This window comes from Podarcis filfolensis, assembly GCF_964270895.1.
Source record: "Podarcis filfolensis genome assembly, chromosome: 10".
NCBI lineage: Eukaryota > Metazoa > Chordata > Lepidosauria > Squamata > Lacertidae > Podarcis > Podarcis filfolensis.
Window position 1 is genome coordinate 43,766,972 of NC_139612.1, and position 21,144 is coordinate 43,788,115.

Genomic DNA, 21,144 nt, shown 5'->3' on the forward strand with positions numbered 1-21,144 from the left:
GCTGGTCTGTCTCCATCTTTGGGTGAAATACAGTGGTACATAGTTTAAACCTTTTATTTGCCACCAACTCGGATGTCTTTAAAAGGGATGAAATTACTGGAGGATAAGGCTATCAGTGGCGACTAGTTATGATGGCTGTGTAATACATCCAGTATTGCAGGTGGTATGCCTCTGAATACAGCAAGTGGGGAGTGGGCTGTTAAATTCATATCCTGCTTTACAAACATCTGGTTGGCCATTGTAAGGCTTTGGTCCGATCAAGTGGGACTTTTATGTTACTTTAGTGTGTTTTTCTTGGCCTGCCACCACCAAAATGTGTAGGCTCTTTGAGGACAGAAACGTTTTGGAGGTAGATTAGGATCCCAAACTCAGGATTAGCCACATTTTTTTTCATTCCAAAATATGGGGTGCCAAATATCATACTGTTTCTAGAGACAGGAACAGCACTGAGAATTTGGAGTTCACAAACTGCATTAAACTGATCCTGGGAGGTTGCAAGTGAGTTATAAGACCAAATTTCCACCTGCTCTTCTACCAGTCTCAACGGAAATTCAGTGAAAAAGTAAAAACACTTCAGTGGCGTTGTTGTGCAGAGATTGCTTAAGAGGTAACACGGTTGCGGAAGATCTTCACAGGTCTATTTCATCTACTTAAAACAGCTGCATCATAAAAAATTCATGTGCAAGTATTTTCCCATATTCACGTTTTTATTCGTGACGATTAGTATCTGGCAAAGAGCTGCTTTCCATAATCACCTCCTTATACACGAGTTACTAAGATCTGAACCGACCCCCAAATGTATACGACTTTCTCATTACAGTAGTTGCGAAAGGAAAGAGAGATGTTCTTATGTCAGAAATGGTCATGCGTGGTTGTATCCTCTCGGAAGTTGCTGCGGACATTGCGCTTGCTCCGTGCTTCTGGGCCGTTTAAAATTCCAGCCGTGGGCGTGGCGGACGAGCTGAATCGCGGAGGGAAGAGAAGATGCCTGGGTAGCAGCCCACGTTCATTCAAAGCAAAGTTCGACTCCTGCCCCTTTAAGAATCTTACGGTAGAGCAGCGTGCATATTTCCAAGGCAACTATGGGCGGGGTTCCAGCGTCTTCAACGTGCGATCGCGGTGACGTCTTGAAAACCTGAGCAATAACAACAGTGACGTGCAGCGGCGCGTCCGTGGCGGTCCCGCTTTTGCGCATGCGTGCCCTAGTGGCCTGCTTCTATTTACGTGGGGGGGCTCCAAGATGGCGGCGGTGTTAGCAGCGAGGAGAGCCTAGTGAGGAAGGGGGGGGGAGGTACCCTGACCCGGTTAAGGGGAGGGAACGGGCGGAGGAGGAGCCGGAGTTGTGGGTGGTGAGGGAGGGTCACCGAACAGGTGGGAAGGGGGGGTGGGGGGGGTTAGATGATGGCGGAGCCGCGCCGGGTGCCGTTAATTAGTCTGTCACCCGTGAGGCGACGAGAAGGCGAGACTCCGGTGCTCGAGCGAGAGCCTGGAGGGGGTCGCGAGGCGGAGCAGCCATTGGTGTGTGAGGCCCTGAAACTGCCAGAACAGCCGCAGCAACACCACCACCACCTCCACCACGATAGTGGCCGAGCAGAGCCTCCACCGCAGCCCTTCGAGTCCTGCTCCCGACTGGAGTTACAGTCGGCGGTGTTACCGCGCGAGGTCAGCCGGCCTGAGCAGACGCCGAAGCCGCTGCTGCCACCTCAGCGTGAGCCTCCAAGGCCAGAGCCGCCGCCGCCGCCTCCGTCGAACCAGCCGTTGCAGCTCGAGAGCAACCGGCAAGAGTCGCCGCCGTCGCCCCCGCGTCAGACGGTTCGCCTGGAGTTGGTGCTGAAGGACCCCACCGAGGAGAGCTGTGTGGAGTTCAGCTATCCCGAGCTGCTGATGTGTGGCGAGCCCCGGGTACGGGACCTGCTAACCAAATTCCTCCCTCTCCATCTTGACTCCTATTTATTACTCTTGTCCTTAGCTTGAGCGCTGTGTGAACGAAACGAATGATGGGGAAATGAAAGCGCTTGCTCGGAAGAGCATATGAGGATATAAGAGCTTAAACGCTGCTAGGGTTGCCCTGTCAAATGATAGTGACCATGTAGGAACAAGCTTTTTTTGCTGTGTGACCCTTTGATCCAAATCAGAGTCCAAAGAAATCCATCAGTTGGCATATTGACCTGTGTGAGGCTCAAATATACTTATATTGCCGGGGCAGCTCCCAGGGTGCACGCATTTTATTTAATTTGTCTTCAGTTAATTCTTTTAGAAACATTCTTCACCTGCATTACATAAATTATCTGTTCTTTTATCTGGTGTTTGTGAGCATTTCACCATGGGACTTATCCGGAGTGTTCATTCAACCTTGCCACCTTTGTGGTGCCAGGGCACAGTCATAGAATCGTAGAGTTGGAAGGGATTCTGAGGGTCATCTAGTTCAACCCCCTGCTATGCAGGAATCTTTTGCCCAATGTAGGGCTTGAACCCATGAACCTGAAGAGTAAGAGTCTCAGACTGTAACAACTGAGCTATAAGAAGCTGCCCTACATGAACCTAGCTGCATGGCTGTGCCAGGGTACCATAGTCTGTGTAGGAAGAGTGGCGATCATGTACAAAACTGAACCCAGTATAGGTTCTTGTACTTCAAACTGTACACAGGTCAGGAAGTTCCCTTGTTACAAGCCCATAGAATGGCTTAAATTTGTGAGAGTAGCCTAATTTGTTAAAACTAGTTGTAAACAGCTAAAGTGGCTAAGGAGAAAGGAAGTCAGTATATATTAAGGCTAATTACTTGGTTGTAACTATTAAATATCTTGGTGACAAGTTAGTTATAACATTTTAAAACACCTTGCTTTAGACTTCAGAGTCTGGTGTTGCTTAGATATCAGGCTTACTCTTACAATTCTGTAGGAGGCTGATAGCATTGAGGGTTAGTGTACTTGTTCTTGCAAGAAAGGGTGACAGAGAATTTTCAGCGTTGCATAAAAAATTGAATTACAGTCACATTTGACTGTTATGAAATAGACCAGTATATGAAGATATTCTGACTCTGTTGCTTTGCAATTTAGAGAAACTTGTCTAAGGAAAATATTTCAGAATAGCTAGTGGAAATATTAATTGTAAAGTTCCAGCTAAGATTGGCAGGGCTACTAGGCTGAATTACCTACATGAGTTCCATAAAATTATCTAATTACTTTTCTCTGGAGTTCTCAAAGCGTTGATGCTAGATAAAACACTGTCATGACCAGTCCATTGGAAGGAATGGTGGCATTTCTTCTTCCTAAACAGAGACTAATTACAGTTAATCACTGTTTGTACTGCTGGTAATTTGTCTATAAGAAGCTATTGTGTGTCTATACTTGTTATACTGCTGGTAATTTGTCCATACGAAGCTGAGTTGTTCTCTGCATTTGGTTTGGTGTCCAGTTCAGATTTGGGTTCTTTAAATGGCTCATTATGGTTCCTTCTCTAAGACTTAAAGTGGAATATTTTAACTGCCACTTAATAGCATTTTGGAGACAGTGAATGTTGAGTTCTACAAGCGGTGTTGTAGTCTTATCTACAGAAATGCAGGGTTTGTGCAGTTCTGAGAAATGGATAAAAGCTGTGGATAATTCACAATCCTTATTACACTGAGGAACATCTAATAGCTAGTTGAGACATTTCTTTGGGCCACATTTTCTTCACTCACAGGAAGGTCTACCTATGTGAGTGATGTAATATATAATCCCGGATTTATGGATTGGTCTTGAGTGCAAATTAACTAACAGTGCACAGTGTTAAGATCCTGGGTTCTGTTGTGTTGGCTGCATGAATCTTTCTAGGAGTGAAGAAAATGGATCCTAATTCAAGATTAAATTGTGTTTAGGATGTGTTGCTAAATATCTGAGCTGTAGTACCTTCAGCTCACTAGTAGACCACTGAGAATGTTCACACAGGTGGTTGCTATCAAGATTAGCCTATGTTTGTATTCCATCACTAGAAAGAATTTGATACTTTTTGTGTTCTCTTTTACAATCTGGTCCTCTTTATACGGATCCTCAGGGTGGCATTGTGCAGTTTTACCAAGTGTACCCCTCTTAACGTTATGGAATATAATCTTATGTGGTCTGAAGAGTAATTTCATGTCCATTTGCCCTTTGCTTTTCTGCTTTTTCACTTACTTAGTCTTTCACTTGTTTAGTCTTCTTTGTAGGCCCGCATACTTGGAGTATTGCAAATTATCATTGAGTGTTTTGTTTAAAAAAATACGTCTGTAATCTGAAATCTTCTCATACAAAGCACATTAAATTGAAACGCCCAGGCAGTGTATAACATATTTTTACCTCAGTGCTTTGCCCAAAAGCTGACTGAAGGTTGTGATTTTATTTTTTAAAAGAGATAATATAAAATGGTGCAGACAATTGTTGTTTGTGGAGGCAGATGCAGGAATGCCCATGAATGATTTTACAGACCACATGTGGGATCACTGGCCATATGCGAACAGCAGAGCTTTGCTCATTGTGAAACAATATTGAATATGTGGAGAGGTTAATGAAATAAACAATTCATTTGTAATTCAGCTAGTTTTATTTCCTTTAAGTACAGCCTTATATTCCTAAACATTGTTGAATTTTGTGCAGCTGGATCCACCTATTCTTTTCCTCAGTAGTAGGAAGGCAAAGCAAGAGAGCACTTGTGGAATTGTGAAATGCCCTACGTAGTATTTAATTGTTTATCACTGTACCATTATGTGCTACGTTAGGTCATGTTAGGAGCGTGTCATGTAGCAAACTATAGGGATTTGGTCACTATGGTTGTGGTCCAACACCCTTATCTGCTAAACCATACAAGTGCCATATGTCTGAAAGCACAGCCTTAAGAACACAAGATGACCCTGTCTGGATGAAACCAAAGGCCTACCAAGTCCAACATTTTGTTCCTGCAGCGGCCAATTAGATGCCTATGGGAAGCACACAAGCAGGACATGACTGCAACAGCCTTCTTCACTCATTTCCCCCAGCAACTGGCATTCAGAGGCATGCTGCCTCTGCGGCTGGAGGTAATAGATAGTCATCATAACAATTAAGCATTGATAGCTGTATCCAATTTGAATGTGTCTAATACCCTTTTAAAGTCATCCAAGCTAGAGGCCATCAGTGCATCTATACTGATGGGGAATTCTATAGTTAAATTGTGTGCTATGCTTCCTTTTGTCTCTTCTGACTCTCACACCATTCAACTTCATTAGATGATCCTGGGTAGTTGCATTTTATGAGAGGGACAAAAACCTCTCCCTGTCTGCTTTCTTGTATACATAATCTTGTATACCCATACCCGCCGGGTTTTTCTAAGCTACCAAGCCCCTTTTGGTATCTTTTCTTTAAAGTAGGATTGCTCTAGCCCCTTGACTGCCTTTTTTCTGCGTCTTTTCCAACTCTACAATATTCTTTTTGAGGTGTGACCAGTGCAGCACACGATATTCCAAAGGTGGTTGCACCATAAAATTATGAAAGGGTTTTGACGATATTGGCAGTTTTATTTTCATTCCCTTTCCTAATGATTCCCAACATGAAATTTACCTTAAAAATTAAAAAAATCAGTGTGAATACCTAGCCCACAATCCATTCAGTTGAGTGGTTCCCTTGAATGCATCTAGCCCTGACCATGCTGCAAGGACAGTAAAGTTTATTGACCTTTAATGCTTAAAAATCCATCTGAAATTGATTAGTCTTTTATAGTTGCTTCCTAGATTCTACTGACTATCACAGAGAGCATTTTAGTTTGTAAATAACTTTGACTCACACACTTACAAGACCTTCGCCTGCAGCTGCTTTCTTAGAAATATGATCAAGCATAATAACTTGGGGAATGTAGTTTTCAATCGTTCAACCTGTGATGAAACTGAATAAAACCTACAAACACTCAGGAACTTGTGAATACAGGGAGTAAAGGGACTTCTCATAGTTTTGTTTTGAAAGCTAACATACTTTCTATCTCTACTTAGAATAATGTAGCCTGAATGAAAAATTTGAGCAAGCTATGACATGAAATAGGGACGCGGGTGGAGTTGTGGTCTAAACCACTGAGCCTAGGACTTCCAGTCGGATGGTTGGCGGTTCGAATCCCCGGGACAGGGTGAGCTCCCTTTGCTCGGTCCTAGCTCCTGCCAACCTAGCAGTTCAAAAGCATGTCAAAGTGCAAGTCGATAAATAGGTACCGCTCCAGCGGGAAGGTAAATGGTGTTTCCGTGAGCTGCTCTGGTTTCACCAGAAGCAGCTTAGTCATGCTGGCCACATGACCTGGAAAAAACTGTCTGCGGACAAACGTCGGCTCCCTCGGCCAGTAAAGCGAGATGAGCGCCGCAACCGCAGAGTCATTCGCAACTGGACTTAACTGTCAGGGGTCCTTTACCTTTTCTATGACATGAATTCTCTGCAAGCCATCAGTTACCAATATTGATATTTTACATTCAAATGAGAATCCTAAGTATGTATGAGTTGGATGTTGAATGTAGTTGTTGTTGTTAGTCGCTTTATTAAAACAATAATAATTCATAAGTTGACTGCCATCTCACCTGGGAAAAGAGCTTTCAGAAAGCTTTCTTTAAAATGCAAGTTCTAATCACGAGGCCCTTTATCCCAGTTTTGCAATATAACTTATTCTCATTTATAAGAACTTGATTTAAAATTAGCACTTGGGGGAAAACCCAAACCTGTCATCTTCAGAATTCTTGTCTCTGTAGCCCAGCTTTTATGATATTGGATCAGAAGTAATTATCACTGGCTTTTGGTAAACAATGTGCGCCTGGAGTGCTGTGCACAGCCTCCATGGCACTGCTCTGGAGTAAGAGCAGGGACTTGCATTCTTTCTCTGTGTCTCCTGCCAATAGATGCAGTATTTAGAAATAACATTTGGGAAGCCAGCAGGCGTGTTTAAAGTGACTCTGGATAAGTGTGTGTGTTCTGCAGCAGATGCCCAGTTGCACTTGTTGTGGGTACCAGTTGCTTTACACACAGTAGTCAGTAACCAATGTCTTTTTACCAATGTGGCATTTCTGTTGAGAAATCTCTTATTTGAATTACAGCCTGCCTTTGTAATGAAATAACAGAAGGTGGCTTACAAAAATATTAATACATTAAAGATAAAATACAGAATTAAAACTCACAGCAGTTTTACCACTGCTTCCACCTAAACTTTAAGGGCATGTAATGTGAACCCAACCTACGTATCTCTGCCCTACCATGTGGGTAAACTTTTGCACATGTGGTAAATTGTGTCGTACAGCAAAGGAACACAAATTGCTCTCTGACTGCAGCAGTGCCCTGTCTTTGAATCAATATTTTCATGCTCTGTGTGCGTATTCTTTGAAAACTTGAGTGCACATCTTTCTTTCTTAAAAACTATTTTTTTAATGCTTTATTGGTTGAAAACTTTATAACAGAAATATGCAATAGATGTTATAGGCAAAATAAGAAATACAAAATAAACAATGATTCATTCTTTAACTAATACTTGCTTTGTACATCCATTTGTGATTAGATTTGACAAGACCGCCAATTTTCCCCTTGTGTTCCTGAATTAAGTTCCTTAAATACACCCTTAAACTTTACTTTCTCTGTTATTTGATTTACTATAAATTTTATTTTATAAAATTATTCTGCTTACACACTGAAGCTCAATCAAGACCTGCCAACAGATTGATCTTTTGACAGTGTTCTTTTACATATACTCTGTATATATATCCCACTCTCTGATAATTTTTTCTTTCTTAAATACTAAAATGCGACAAAGATAATTCTCAACAACTGGGCTCTCCAAGTGGCACATTACCAACCCCACATATATTATGGGAGGATAGATTACATTGTTGGCACATTATTGTTAGTAGGCAAAGTTCTTTAGATCTCGGTGCTTGGATTGGTTATATATAAAATGAGAGTGCCAGAATCTTACAACAGTATAATTCCTTAGCTCAGTCCTACAGCGAATTGTCACCTTGTCCCTACCAAACACATGTGCAATTTGCAACTGCCCCCACCCAATTTCTTGTCCCTCCAACATCCATGACAATTCTACAAGACATTACTTTTCCAAATGCTTCTTGCTATCTCCCTCTTTCTATCTTATACAAAACCTAGTTCTAATTCTTTTTTAAAACAAAACAAAACACTGGGCATTTCTGGAAATGTTTCCCAAGTAGCCTTGTCAAATGGCTATCAAAACTGCTAGTGCATTTAGATGCTACTTGGGCTGGCTTGCACATAACACTAAGCCATAGTTTAGTGCTATGTGCACTGAGCTCCCCGTTCCTCTCCTTTTCCCACATGGTGGGGTGGGGTGGGGAGTTCAGCATTTACTTCTAGGTATCATGAATCCTGATTCATTGCATGTGAACTGGGGATCCTGGTTTGAAAGAAACACTTGAGTTGTAAAGCAAGCCATCTTCAGTGGCTTGTCCAACCTGAATTTGTTTCAACTTTTGTTTCGTTGCCTCTTCAGCCTCTTCAGCCACATATCACTAACCTTTAGAAATGTGCGGAAGAATTACGTAAATTGTTTACATTTATAAACTGTATAGTTCAAAACAATGGATTATCTTTGTTCGTGAGCAGATAGGTTTGCTGTTTGACCTTTATCTACCTTGGCTTGTAGAACAGTGTATTTTTCATTATTTTAGATGGTTGCTGCTTTCCTGATTCTGAAGGGCTTCAAAACTCTAGAATACATGCTCTTGTTAAATTAGCAGTGACACATTGGTACATTGTTTCTAGAAATATACCTTTTCTGAGGTTTTGTGAGATGGCTTGTAGAAAGTTCTATGAACAATAATTCTTCAGCCCAATTATTTGAGTTCTTGGTCTTCAAAGGATGGTGAAGCATCACCTTTTGCTGAAACTTGTGCCATGACAAATGCAAAAAGTTTTTATATTGTAGTTCTCTGATAGAAAAAGGATAAAAGTACAAGGCAAATGGGTCTTGTAGTGCGTTGGCTACAGATTTGTTATTTTGTAAGAACTATTTTTCCCCCATACTGGAAGCTGGGCTGCTATCAGGAGTTTCCTGGTTTGTATGGAATGAGAAACCATGATTATTTAGAGGCATCCTGGTTTGCTCATGCTGCCACCCTGAGACCTTATGGTGAAGGGCGAGTAAAAAATCTAATTATCATCATCATGAATAGATTCTGAAAGTAGGCAAAGCTGCCTTAGTTTGTTGAAGGTGAATTCTAACTTTAACCTTTATATGCATGTCAAGCAGACTAGGAAAAGTGACTGATTTACACTGGTTGATTGACTAAGTGAATTTCATAAACAAAATGCTTGAATGTGGGGGGGGAATGACAATGGAGCTTAATGAACAAATAGACAATTAAATTGCTATTTTTCAGATACTTCATCTTACTGTCTTACTGGTATTTCATTGACAATGAAGTGGTCAAGTTATATCAGATGTAATAAAATGTATGGCTTTGCCTTCATTGCTGACAGCACTCCAACTTCTTTGGCATACGTCATGCTTCTAAATACATATGCTAAGTTGGGAAGGGCAGCTAATTATTCTGATGCCTTGATCTTAGAGACACGTATTTCAAAGCAACTCTTAATGATTCCATTAGAATTTACTTTAAATTAGGGGTGGCTTGCTTTTTTTCTTTTTTCTTTTTCCTTTTGCCTGAGAGCAACATTCACTCTCAGCCAGCTCTCTTGGGGGCCAAATGACAGCAGTGGGTGTTGGGGCCGCACATTTTTTCATGCACACTATTGCATTCACATACTATGCTGATACACTTGCACACACACACACACAGACAGGGTACACCCACACATTTTACCACCTTTTTGCTTATCAAATAATCAATCTCATAACTGGGGAAGGGCATAATATGTATCCCTGTCAAGGTGCTGGGTTTTGCCAGAGCCTACTTTAATATTTTTCTTTTTGCTGCCACTGCTAAGACTGGTGGGATCTTGGAGGGTCAGAAAGATTTGGTTGGAAGTTGCAAACTGTGGGTAAGGCATCCCTTCTTTAAAGTTTCTAGTACTGGTGTGTTACAGTGTTAAACTGAACTTGTTGCAAAGGCTGCTTCCTCACCAAAGCTGCATTCATAAAATAAACTGTACTGATTCTGTGGCTTCTTTACTCATTTGTATTGTGCATATATGAATTTAAACAATGACTGATTTCTGGGGTTTTCTCCTTAGATAAAATCTTCTTTTTCTGAAGATCCATTTAATGATGAAGAGCGTGAGAGGCATGAAGTGGAAATGCTGGCTAAGAAATTGGAAACAAAATACGTGAGTAAACAGATTTATTATGTTGCTCTAAGTCTGGCTGTTCATATTTTATAGGTGTTCTTACTAAAGCCACTTGGTACATTCTGAAGAATTCAGTTTTCTTAATTTCTCATATAATTTAGTACATTGTGTCACATGTGTTATAAAACTTAGTTAATATTGTTAGATTTTGGCTGCAGTTCTACTTCTTGATGGAAAGAGGCTACACACATGGAACTCCAGTGCCACTGGATACATTACTGTTCTGGGATTACAATGACATGTTGGGCCAGTTGCAATAAACGAAGTCCCCTTTATGCTTACTCCTCCTTGCCCCCAGTGGTTAGACTACCTGCATAGGGAGCAAGATAAAATTGGTGGTTACATATTTCAACAGGGCGTTTTGGAAACTAGAAAGCCTTGGTTTGTTGTGGTTAGACATAGCGGGTTATAGCTCACCCAGCACAGCAGCCATTTGCTTAGTGTGGAGGGCAGCTGAAAGAAAAACAAAACAAAGTCAATTATATTTTTAAATAATAAATTGTATTGAGAGAATGAACTAATTTAATTCTTCATCATTCTGGGTACTTTTTGTAGAAGAAGAAGATATAAATAATATTTGTTATTCAGCATAATCCTACTCATCCATCTCCAGCCACACTACTCTCTATTTAGTCTATCTTAACCTCTAACCTATCATAATCTTTCATAAATGAAATCCTGCCTAGAATGAGGTCACTGAATTGTCATTGTTGAGCTGTTAAGCTTGGAATTGTTAACCTGTGACTATAAGAGTTATCTAGTATAAACTTTCATGCCTATATTTTTGTATGAGGATTGTAGATTTTGAGAACTTGAATGCAGCAGCAAGATAAATTATTTTCTGCTATACTGTAAATTGCTTGATTGTGTCAGTACTGAAGTAGCACCAAAAGTTTCCCCTGTCCGATGCCCTATAGTGCCTGTGTCTGCCATATATTAACTTGGTTGGCACCAGTACCTCAGTGGTTTCAAGTTGTAAATATTGTGTTGCAGGGTGGAAAGACCCACAAGCATCGGAAGGACCGTGTTCAGGATCTAATAGACATAGGCTATGGTTATGATGAAACTGATCCTTTCATTGATAATTCAGAGGCTGTAAGTAAAATTTATTTGTTACACTTGTATGCTGCCCTCTTTCAATCATTCCAATCAGTGTTCAGGGGTTTGCCTATGATCACCATTCCAGGCACTAGCAGTTTTGCAAACCTTTTTCACTTTAGAGATGAAATTACATCAAATGCCTTCATGCTATTTTAATCTACTTTGTGGAAAGGGGGATTATTTCATATATCAGTTCTCACACAGGTTGCATTCAGCAGTCTGGCTTTAGCCTATATCACAACAATTTACAACATCAGTGACTTAGAGCAAGGCCTTTATGCTGGGGTTCTGGCCTTTGGAACTAGGCCCAGAAAAAGCAGTTGGCCAGGTCGGGTGCTGGCCAGGGGCCCCTCATTGCTCTGACGCAGCAACACCACCATTCACTGCCCTCCTGGCTGCGCCCGCAGGTGCTTTATAGCAGTACCACTTTTGAATAAGTGCTAAATTTGGTTCCCATCTGTGGTGGCCACCCATCATTTAAAATTACCCAGAATGTAATGCCCTGGCCCATGGATATATGAAAATTACTGAGTTCATAGATCTATAGTCTGGGTAGCACTATAGATCTATGAAAGCTATAGATTTAAGGCTGGGACATTGCATTTTCATTAATTTAAGATAGTGGGATGTCACTATGGATAGGGGCCAAATTTGGCTCCTGTTCAAAAGCACTGCCTCCCATCCATGGCTGAAGCATATATTGGGGTCAGGGGAGGATAGTGAGTGGTGCCGTTGCTGCCCATGGCAGAAAAAGTATGTGACAGCAGTCATTTCTGCTGTCACAAGCAGTTCTGAGTCCTGCCCTCATTGGGGTGGTGTTGGAGTGGCATTTTTGGCACTGTGCTGAGCATCCTCAAAGTCTGACTCTGGTCCCATTTGGAACAATCTGCCAGTAGATGTCAGGAAGTGTTCTCTGTCTTCATTTTGTAAGCAGACCTTTTTCTTTCAGCTTGTATTCAGCTGCCTTTGTTTGGGAGGCTATGGCTAAGGTTTACTTACATTTTTTGTTGTAATGGTTTTTATTTATTCTGTAGTTCATATAAAAATTATTAAAATAATCAAATTTACCCTTGAGTACCATTGTGTGTTAAAAAGCAGCATATAATGTTTTAAAATAAAATTATCTCCTTCTGGGTTTAGAGAAAAGCTAAAAGGCAAATGGTTTACACTATATTTTATTTGGAAAGAAACCCTATTGTGTTCAATGGGGCTTGCTGCCTAAGAAGTGTGTTTAGGATTGCAAACTTAGTGTGATGTTTCTAGAATATGATGTGAGCGAAATCTTGTTAAATGTAAACATTTACCTGTTAAGCATGGAATTATAGTGAGATGGTTAATTTTTATGATTTACAATATGTGCCAGAAACAATTATGCTACTAATGTTGGTCACTTGCCAATGTGCCCTGGTAAATGATAGAAATTAGGGTGGCATTTGATATTAGCTAGAGGCACTTGATGAGTGATCTTGAGATTTTCCGTTTTCCAGATGGCTTTATAAAACATTGATAATAGATTAATATAAATTTTCACATTTACCCTAATAGCTTTACATTATGTCATGGCTCTGCTATGTTACAGCCAATGTATGTAATGGTTTGAGATTATTCTATTTTTGTATGCGGATATAATGTTGTCAGCACTGCAGTATCTCAGCATTGCCTTCATCCAAATATTATTCTGTTTTTAATATGCTTTGTGAGTTGTACAGTCCTGGCAGTTATTTTCTCCACACTAGTATGGTGTTATTTGGTTAGTTTAATATCCTGTTCATTGTATGGCGGTATAGCAAATGCATTATTTCCATATTAACAAAATGGTAATGATCTCTTGACCTAAACCTTCCATTTCCTTCTCAGTATGATGAATTGGTACCTGCATCCTTAACTACTAAATATGGAGGGTTTTACATAAACACTGGGACTCTGCAGTTCCGGCAAGCATCTGATTCTGAAGAGGAAGACTTAACAGAAAGCAAAAAAAATAGACCATCTAAAGTGAGTAAATAATTTATTCCAAGAAAAATTTAGAGATAGCACAGGTTTGCTGTGAAGATTCTAAAGCACTTCGCTTATTACGTTGAAGTATTTCAGTTTTCACATTAAAGTAAATGTACTATTTAATACAAATACCACAATATTTGTGTTCATTTAGCTGGCTGTCTCTATGTCCCCTTGCTTTTGAAGATTCTAAGAAGATGCTTGATGAATGTGTGAGGCTGAATTTACTGAGTCAGATCATTAATCCATCTAGCTCAAAACTGTCTACTCTTAGTAAGAAGAGTCTTTCACAGTTGCTTCCTGAAGTCCTACCATCCAGAAATGCTAGGGATTGAGCCTGAGATCTTCCTGAATTGTAGCCTCTCCTCATTTGATTTTAACGGTTATGAAAAGAAGATCAAAATCAGCACCTTGAATTGTGCCTAGAAAAGAATAGTGAGTTGGTGCAGATGCTGCAGTGCTGCTATAAAGAAATCTCTGTAAGCCACCCATGCGTAACTTTGACTGCAGTCCTATATACACAGAGTCCCACGAAAACTCTGTATTACTTTTGTGTAGACATACATAGGATTACCCTGGAGCTTTGCAATCCTAGGAGGTGTCAGGGAAGCATGAAGCGGTGGATCCTTCACTGTATCTGCAGTCTTGTCGGCTCATGACAACTAAGGCAGGCAGTTGTGAGGGGCTGCAGGCTCATGCAGTACAGAGGCCCAGAGAGGGTTTCTTTCTGAGAAATGGACCTGTTTAAAATGCAACAGATCCATAGACAACCCACTCTGCCCCATTAACACCCTGTTTCAGGGTCCTCGGCTGGCTACTGCTGGCAGCAACACTGTAGGTGGTAGTTCCTGCGCTGCACAAGCTTTTGCGGGTGCTTTTGGGGCCTCTGGCAGCAGCATCACATACTTATTTGCTACTGGAAGAACGTTCTGTCTAATCCTAGCCCCCTCCAGAAATGCTGATCATGGGCATAGTATTATGCTCTACATATGACAAGTGATTGCTTGTAAAGTGAAGAATAATGATGGAAGGACAAACTGGAGGAAGCTGTCATCATCTTACCGTACTTGTAAGGTTCTAGAAGCATTTGACTATTGGAAAGATTACATGGATCTTGTTCTGATCCCATAATGAAACACTTACAATCTTAATTCCGTAATAGAATGCTATTTCACGATTGAAGTAATGGTGTGCTGCTCTTCTCCCTCTCCTCCGCCCCCCCTCCCCCCGCGTTTAGGTAGTTAAACTGAAAGATGATGAGGACCATGGCATGAAGAAGCGCAAACGGAAAGAGGAAGAGGCAGAGAAGGAGAAAAAACCTCGGAAGATGAAAGTTTCTCGGCAGTTGGGGTGCATATTACACTAATTTCTATGAGAGTGTATCCTGGTTTAGTGAATTTATTTATTATTATTTATTGAATTTACGGTATATGCCCCCCTGTACCTGCAGGTCTCAGGGCAGCTCATGGAATAAAATCAGAATATAAAACCACAAAATACATAATCAAAATAAAAACAGCAGCAACCCAACACACACATTTTAAAAGGGGATAGGATGTCAATCAAATCAACCAAAACCCTGGTTAAAAAGGAACGATTTTGCCTGGCACCTAAAGGTGTATAATGAAGGCGCCAGGCAAACTTCCCTAGGGAGAGCATTCCACAGATGGGGAGCCACTGCAGAGAAGGCCTGTTCTCTTGTTGTCACCCTCCGGACCTCTTGAGGAGGAGGCACCAAGAGCAAATGTTAAATTACTCCTATTAGTTTTTACTGTGAGCTGCTGTTCATTTAAATAAATTAAAATCAAGTTGTGACATAGTCATGAATAGGACAAAGGGTGGGATTTTGCGGTGTTCCACCCCCCTTTGGTTTCCTGCACAAACCTAGCAGTAGAATGGCTAGAGCTTCTTGTTGGCATCTGTGTGTCTTGAGGGACAGTGGAGTGCGCCTCCAGGGGTGAAGTCTAACCACTGCATTAGCAGCACTGAAGTTACCTTCCCAGGGTGCAAGCCTGGGCAGTATGTACAGAGGTCCTGGGCTGCCTAGATGACAAGACTCCCCTCTTGGCTGTGTTGATGTGGTCCAAATGAAGTCAGAGCAATACATTTGGCAGCAGCCTGGCTGCAGGAATTGCCAGAAGGCATACAAGGCGCCTTCCCACCATCTTAGGGACTCTACTCTAGCTTTGTGTAGGGTTTATTCCTTAGCCTTTTCTTCTGCTGAAGATATCCCATAAGGCAATGGTGGTTTAAGACTAGAGTTTTGCTTCTCCTAGATGGGCTTCCTTCCAGTGTTCGAAATTCCCATTGTTCTAGGTGCATTTTGGGATAGGGAATTTTATTAGTGTCATCAGTTTATGAGCTCTGGGCACAGTACTGCACCTAAGATTTCAGATTAAAACTGTGGAGTGGAAGGAAAGGTGGAGCTTTTTCTGCCTCCCCACTTTCAGCTTCTATCTGAAGACTGGAGGGGAGACCCTCTTAAGAATATTAGGGGGGTGGGCAGGGGAAGGACTAGACCATGTGAAAAATGAATATAATATTTTAGCTGCAGTTCATTCATTTTCAGCTTTGTATTCTTGTTACAAAAAAGCTTGCCTGGACATTCAGTAGTTGTGCCCATAACCTAGGTTTAAGGTGCCATTTAGCTCTTAGCTTTTCTATCTCAGTTTCTAACTCTACTTCCTTCCAATGTTGACGAGCCCCATCTGCCCCTTACTTCCATCTGCACCGTGTGCAGAAATCACCTTCTTGACTGTTGGACCCTCTTTTGGCCTCATCCACTCAATCTGCCAGAGCCTGTCTTCACATGCAAGGAAGTCCCTAACTCACTGAGTGTTTGAGACCCATTGGCTACCCTCACCTAGTTTACTCAGCCACTTAAGCTGTTCTCAGGGTGCAACCACTGTTGCGTGCTGATAGCTTCTAGGAGCCATAGGTGAGAGCTGAGTGCAGGGTAGGGATCAAAGGTGGACAAACTGCCCCAGAAGGAGCACAATGTGTTTGCCACCAGAGGTACTACCCATCTCCTAACACCCCATACACCCCGCTTCTAAAAGAGTGCTTTCCCAAAGTTCATATAAATATGATACTGCTAAATCTCAATAGATCATAAGATACCAAAGGAAAAATTGCATAATTAAATTTCAACTTTCCACATTCAAGAGTTCTTCAGTATTTTTCCCTCCGGAGCACATTAGTCACAACTAATATGAGATCACAAAACTCTGAACTCCTCATGTTAGAAAATTTACTAGTTCAGTGTATGTTATGTTACTCATACATTGCAGAATACAGAGATGTTAACTAAAACTAGACTCCAGATTATTTACTAAATGGGAATTAAGTTGAGTGAACTTAATTCTTCCCAACTGCTTATATACTCTGTGTGTGTGTGTGTGTGTGTGTGTGTGTGTGGTTTTGTTTTTCAGGGTAATGGCCTTAAATTCACACAAATCTGAAAAGAAAAAGAAAAAGCTGTACAAGGACTCTCTTTCAGTTGCTGCAATGCTGCGCAAGTTTCAGAAGGAGAAGGAAGCCTTTAAGAAGAAAGAAGTTAACTTGAACCCCACAGTGTCAGTGACCACCTCTACACCTAACAAAGTTCCTGCTGCTCCTGCCACTGGTGGAAATGATGTATCTGACTTGAACCTCATCATCACAGATCCAGTCCTTTCCATTTTTAGCAGCACAAGTGAGCGTGAGCTCCTACAGGAAGCCGAAATTGCCGTGGAGATGCTGGGAGACATTGACTTGGATAGGTTACTTGATGGCACTTCCAATGGTAGCCCAGTATCTGAGCCATCGGAGGAGAATGGAAATGTCACTCAGCCCTCCCATACCTCTGAGGTCTTGACACTGAAACAGGTGCCTGCCCTCCCAGAAGGTCTTCCAGCACACCTAGAGAAGCGCATTGAAGACCTCAGAACTGTAAGTGTGGCTTTCTTGGTGCTGAATTTTGCAGAGAGTTGTTACAACCCAAATTGCTTAACATTAAGGCTGGCAATATTTGTAGTATTAAGAGTAACATTAGAAACATTGGTTTGAATCTGGTGGTGTGGCTGAGCTAATGGGAAAGGGCCATAGCTCGATGGTAGAACCTCTGCTTTGCAAAAGCTCCCAGGTTCAATCCCATCTCAAGCTAGTGCAGCGAGACCCCTTCCCTGGAGAGCTAGACAGTGTTGTCAGTACTGAGCTAGTAATGGTTTCACTTGGTATAAGCTTGTTTCCTATGTTCCTAACAGTAAGGCTTCTGTCACTGAAATGGGGAAGGAAGCAATTTTCAGCTATTCCCCCTCCCCCTTGCACCTATTTGTGTGGGCTTCCATTACCCTTTGGAGCAGATTTAGAGCGGGGGCTGTAGGGATGAGGGGGAATCACCTGAAGTTGTTCCCTCTCTGTTCTGCTGGTGGAAATTTTCCATCAGCTGACTTACACCATTGGAAACAACTTAGTGTCACTGGGTGAGTGGTAGACTTATTCCCCTCTAGTTATGTGTCATTAACAGTTTGTATTAAACTTGCAAATGCTGCAATTACTTCTCTGATGCTATTTGTTGTTTCTTACAAGAGACTGTAAATGGCAGGTCAGTCACTTGATTTGTATACTTTTTTGATGCACAACACAGCATGCAAAACTACAATACATATAAACTGTGTGTGTGGGTGTGATGGATGCGGGTGGCACTGTGGTCTAAATCTAAAGCACTGAGCCTCTTGGGCTTGCTGATCAGAAGGTTGGCAGTTCAAATCCGCTTGATGGGGTGAGCTCCCGTTGCTCTGCCCCACCTTCTGCCAATCTAGTAGTTTGAAAGCAGGCCAGTGCAAGTAGGTACCACTGCAGAGGGAAGGTAAACAGTGTTTCGGTGCATGCTGTGGCTTCCATCACAGTGTTCCACTGTGCCAGAAGTGGTTTAGTCCTGCTGGCCCCATAACCTGGAAAGCTGTCTGTGGACAAACGTCGGCTCCCTCGACCTGAAAAGCAAGATGAGCATAGCACCCCATAGTCACCTTTGATTGGACTTAACTGTCCAGGGGTGATTTACCTTTACATATATATATATATATATATATATATATATATATATATAATCATAAAACTCTGAAGATTTTTGACATTAAGTGTACTCAAAGTACCTGTGTTTTTATTGCTGTTTCTAGGCTGCCAAGCTCTTTGGTAAAGAAGGCAGAAAAAAATTCTTCACACAGGACATGAATAATATCTTGCTTGAGTAAGTGTTCCCTTGGTTTTGAGGAAAATGTTGTGCTTATGCAACAGAATGGTTGTCCTGATCAATTTCTAGGCCATGAAGTAGACAGACTTCATTTATTCATTGTTTTTAATGTTTATACCCTACCCTTTAGTCCAAGTGGCTCTCAGGAGCGGCTTACAGAAATCAGTACTAAGATGGTCTCTGCTCTCAGGTTCGCAGTCTAAAACTACCAGGCATACAAGGAAAAAGGAATGAGAGGGAAGAGGGGAAAGTATGCACATGTTCTTAAAGTTGCAGTTCTTGAACACAGTTATACAATTCTGTCTGCGCAGGTTCTGGCTGTCTAGAAGAATTATAGCTCCTTACCCATGTCAGTGGTGGTGCTGGCTGCCTTACACTTGTTGCCCTTGATTAAGAGCAGTCTCTCCGAGGAAGCACTTTTATCTGCCTCCCTGCCCAACAGATCAGATCCAGGAGCAGAGCAGATGACAATGTCCAGGACAGAAAAGCTTTAAGTTACCCATAGAAATTTAATTAGTATTGTTCATTTGCTGACAATCTTTTGATTTACAAGGGGAAACTACTGTATGTTTAAATTCTTCTGAATTTGTATTGTACAAGTCTGGAAACTTACATAATCATAGTGTGGCAGCTGATACTTCTGAATTAAACTATGTAAGATGTTTATTTGATAGCTGTAGAGAGCCAGTGTGGTGTAGTGGTTAAGAGCGGTAGTCTCATAATCTGGTGAACCGGGTTTGTGTCTCCACTCCTCCACATGCAGCTGCTGGGTGACCTTGGGCAAGTCATACTTCTTTGAAGTCTCTCAGCCCCACTCACCTGACAGAGTGTTTGTTGTGGGGGAGGAAGGGAAAGGAGAATGTTAGCCACTTTGAGACTCCTTAGGGTAGTGATAAAGCGGGATATCAAATCCAAACTCTTCTTCTATATTTTTACATATGATGTAGCATTCATCACATGGTGCTTAATGAAGTAATAGCAGCAAAAAGAGATTGCTGCTCCCCAAGATTTTAGTCTAAATTTTTATCTCAGAGGGAAGGGAGGGACATTGAATGTGGTGGGAGATATACTACATTATGTATGAAACAATGGGTATTACTTGTTTCCTGTAGCTAGGGCAATTTAATGCAGAACACACAGCTGTTTGTGTAATCCACATCTATACCTATTCTAAAGGCTATACTTCTGTTCTGGCTACCCTGTCAGAGCCTGAAAGATGAGTATAGCCAATCCTGTCTCATGATACAGTTATATTAATGCATGCAGGGGAAAACAATTCTAGTATTGCAGTTCCTCTGTCTGTATAACATAAATGCCCTTTTTATGAACAGTGAGTAGAAGCAGTGGTCAAATTTTTCTCATTAATTGTGACTTTCTGTTTTATTTGTCAGTATTGAGTTGCAGTTACAGGAATTGAGTCCTACCATCCGCAATGGAGTATACTCTCACCTCGTGGCTTTTATGCCGTGCAGTAAGGACACACTGATAAAGCGTTTGAAGAAACTGCACCTCAATGTCCAGGTAAGCATACCTGCAGCAGTTGTATATTTTAGCATGGGCTGTAGAAGATGGACTAGGCTGGGTTCTCTGTAGAATTAAGCCACTGATGTGGTATATATGTAATGTCAAATAGAGTTAATTTTAAATCATGATTTAATTAGTAAGAGCACTCTGCTCCTGTCTGACTCCTGGCTGTGCTGTGAAGCAAGACATTGTCTTGTCATTTGATGTGTGAACCTGGGCTTATAGTTTTCTCTCCAAATGAAGCACAAGCTCAAAGCCAAGAACAAACCTTGATTTACTACTTCTGTTTTGTTTGGAGAGAAACCATGAACCTCATTTTTTGGTTCTTTATCATTTTTATCATATTAAAAGATTAAACACAAGCTCTTATTGCTAATATGATAGGCTAACTTCATTCTTGATGAAAGCAGAATTAAAGGTTCCAGTAGCTCCTTCCCCCCCCCCCATCCAAGTTTCAGAAGTTGAAAAATGTTTGAGGTGGTTCAGGATGAAGGGGAACTGTGCAGTCTCTGAGAAGCAATACATAAATCAGTTGGCAAGAATGCTTGCATTACTAATGATTGTGTTTTCTCAGGATGACCGTCTGAAGGAACCATTGCAAAAATTGAAATTGGCTGTCAGCTGTGTCATGCCTGAACAACTATACAAATATCAGGAAGACTGCCATGCACACAGTCAGGCCAAGAATGCCAAGTATGTGCATTGCCCAGATATGTCTCACTTGGTTTATGTGGAGGATTTATGGAGGAAAGTAGGGTTATGCAAATGCTAGCACTTTATCTGGAGGGGTGTACTTGTGGCCTTCTGTATCTGTTTTGTGGTTGCTCTTTTGAATTAGGCCATCTCTTAACAGGGCCAGTGCAAGATACTACACCACCTAAGGCAGGTGCCTGAGTCCTGCTTACTCCTTTTCCTCCCTTCCTTCCTTCCTTCCTTCCTTGTCAATTGCTTTGTTGCTGCTAATGCAGCAGCAGCAGCACTGGTTGTGTCACTGCCTCCAGG

The 21,144-nt window shown here is 41.5% G+C and overlaps 1 protein-coding gene across 2 annotated transcripts in view; it reads left to right on the forward strand.

Moving 5' to 3' along the window:
- The first annotated feature begins 91 nt into the window (after positions 1-91).
- Positions 92-21,144, forward strand: part of UBN2 (ubinuclein 2) — a 49,911-nt gene continuing 28,858 nt past the window's right edge. The window contains exons 1-9 of one of the 2 annotated variants that reach the window (XR_014539032.1): positions 92-1,902; positions 10,173-10,265; positions 11,280-11,381; positions 13,245-13,382; positions 14,623-14,735; positions 16,817-17,315; positions 18,545-18,615; positions 20,010-20,139; positions 20,717-20,835. Coding sequence is in view for 1 of the 2 variants with exons in the window: in XM_083573750.1 (XP_083429876.1) it covers positions 1,399-1,902; positions 10,173-10,265; positions 11,280-11,381; positions 13,245-13,382; positions 14,623-14,735; positions 16,817-17,315; positions 18,545-18,615; positions 20,010-20,139; positions 20,717-20,835 (1,769 nt within the window). In the remaining variant the exon portion in view is untranslated. The remainder of the gene's footprint in view (positions 1,903-10,172; positions 10,266-11,279; positions 11,382-13,244; positions 13,383-14,622; positions 14,736-16,816; positions 17,316-18,544; positions 18,616-20,009; positions 20,140-20,716; positions 20,836-21,144) is intronic. The other variant, XM_083573750.1, reaches the window with a different exon arrangement.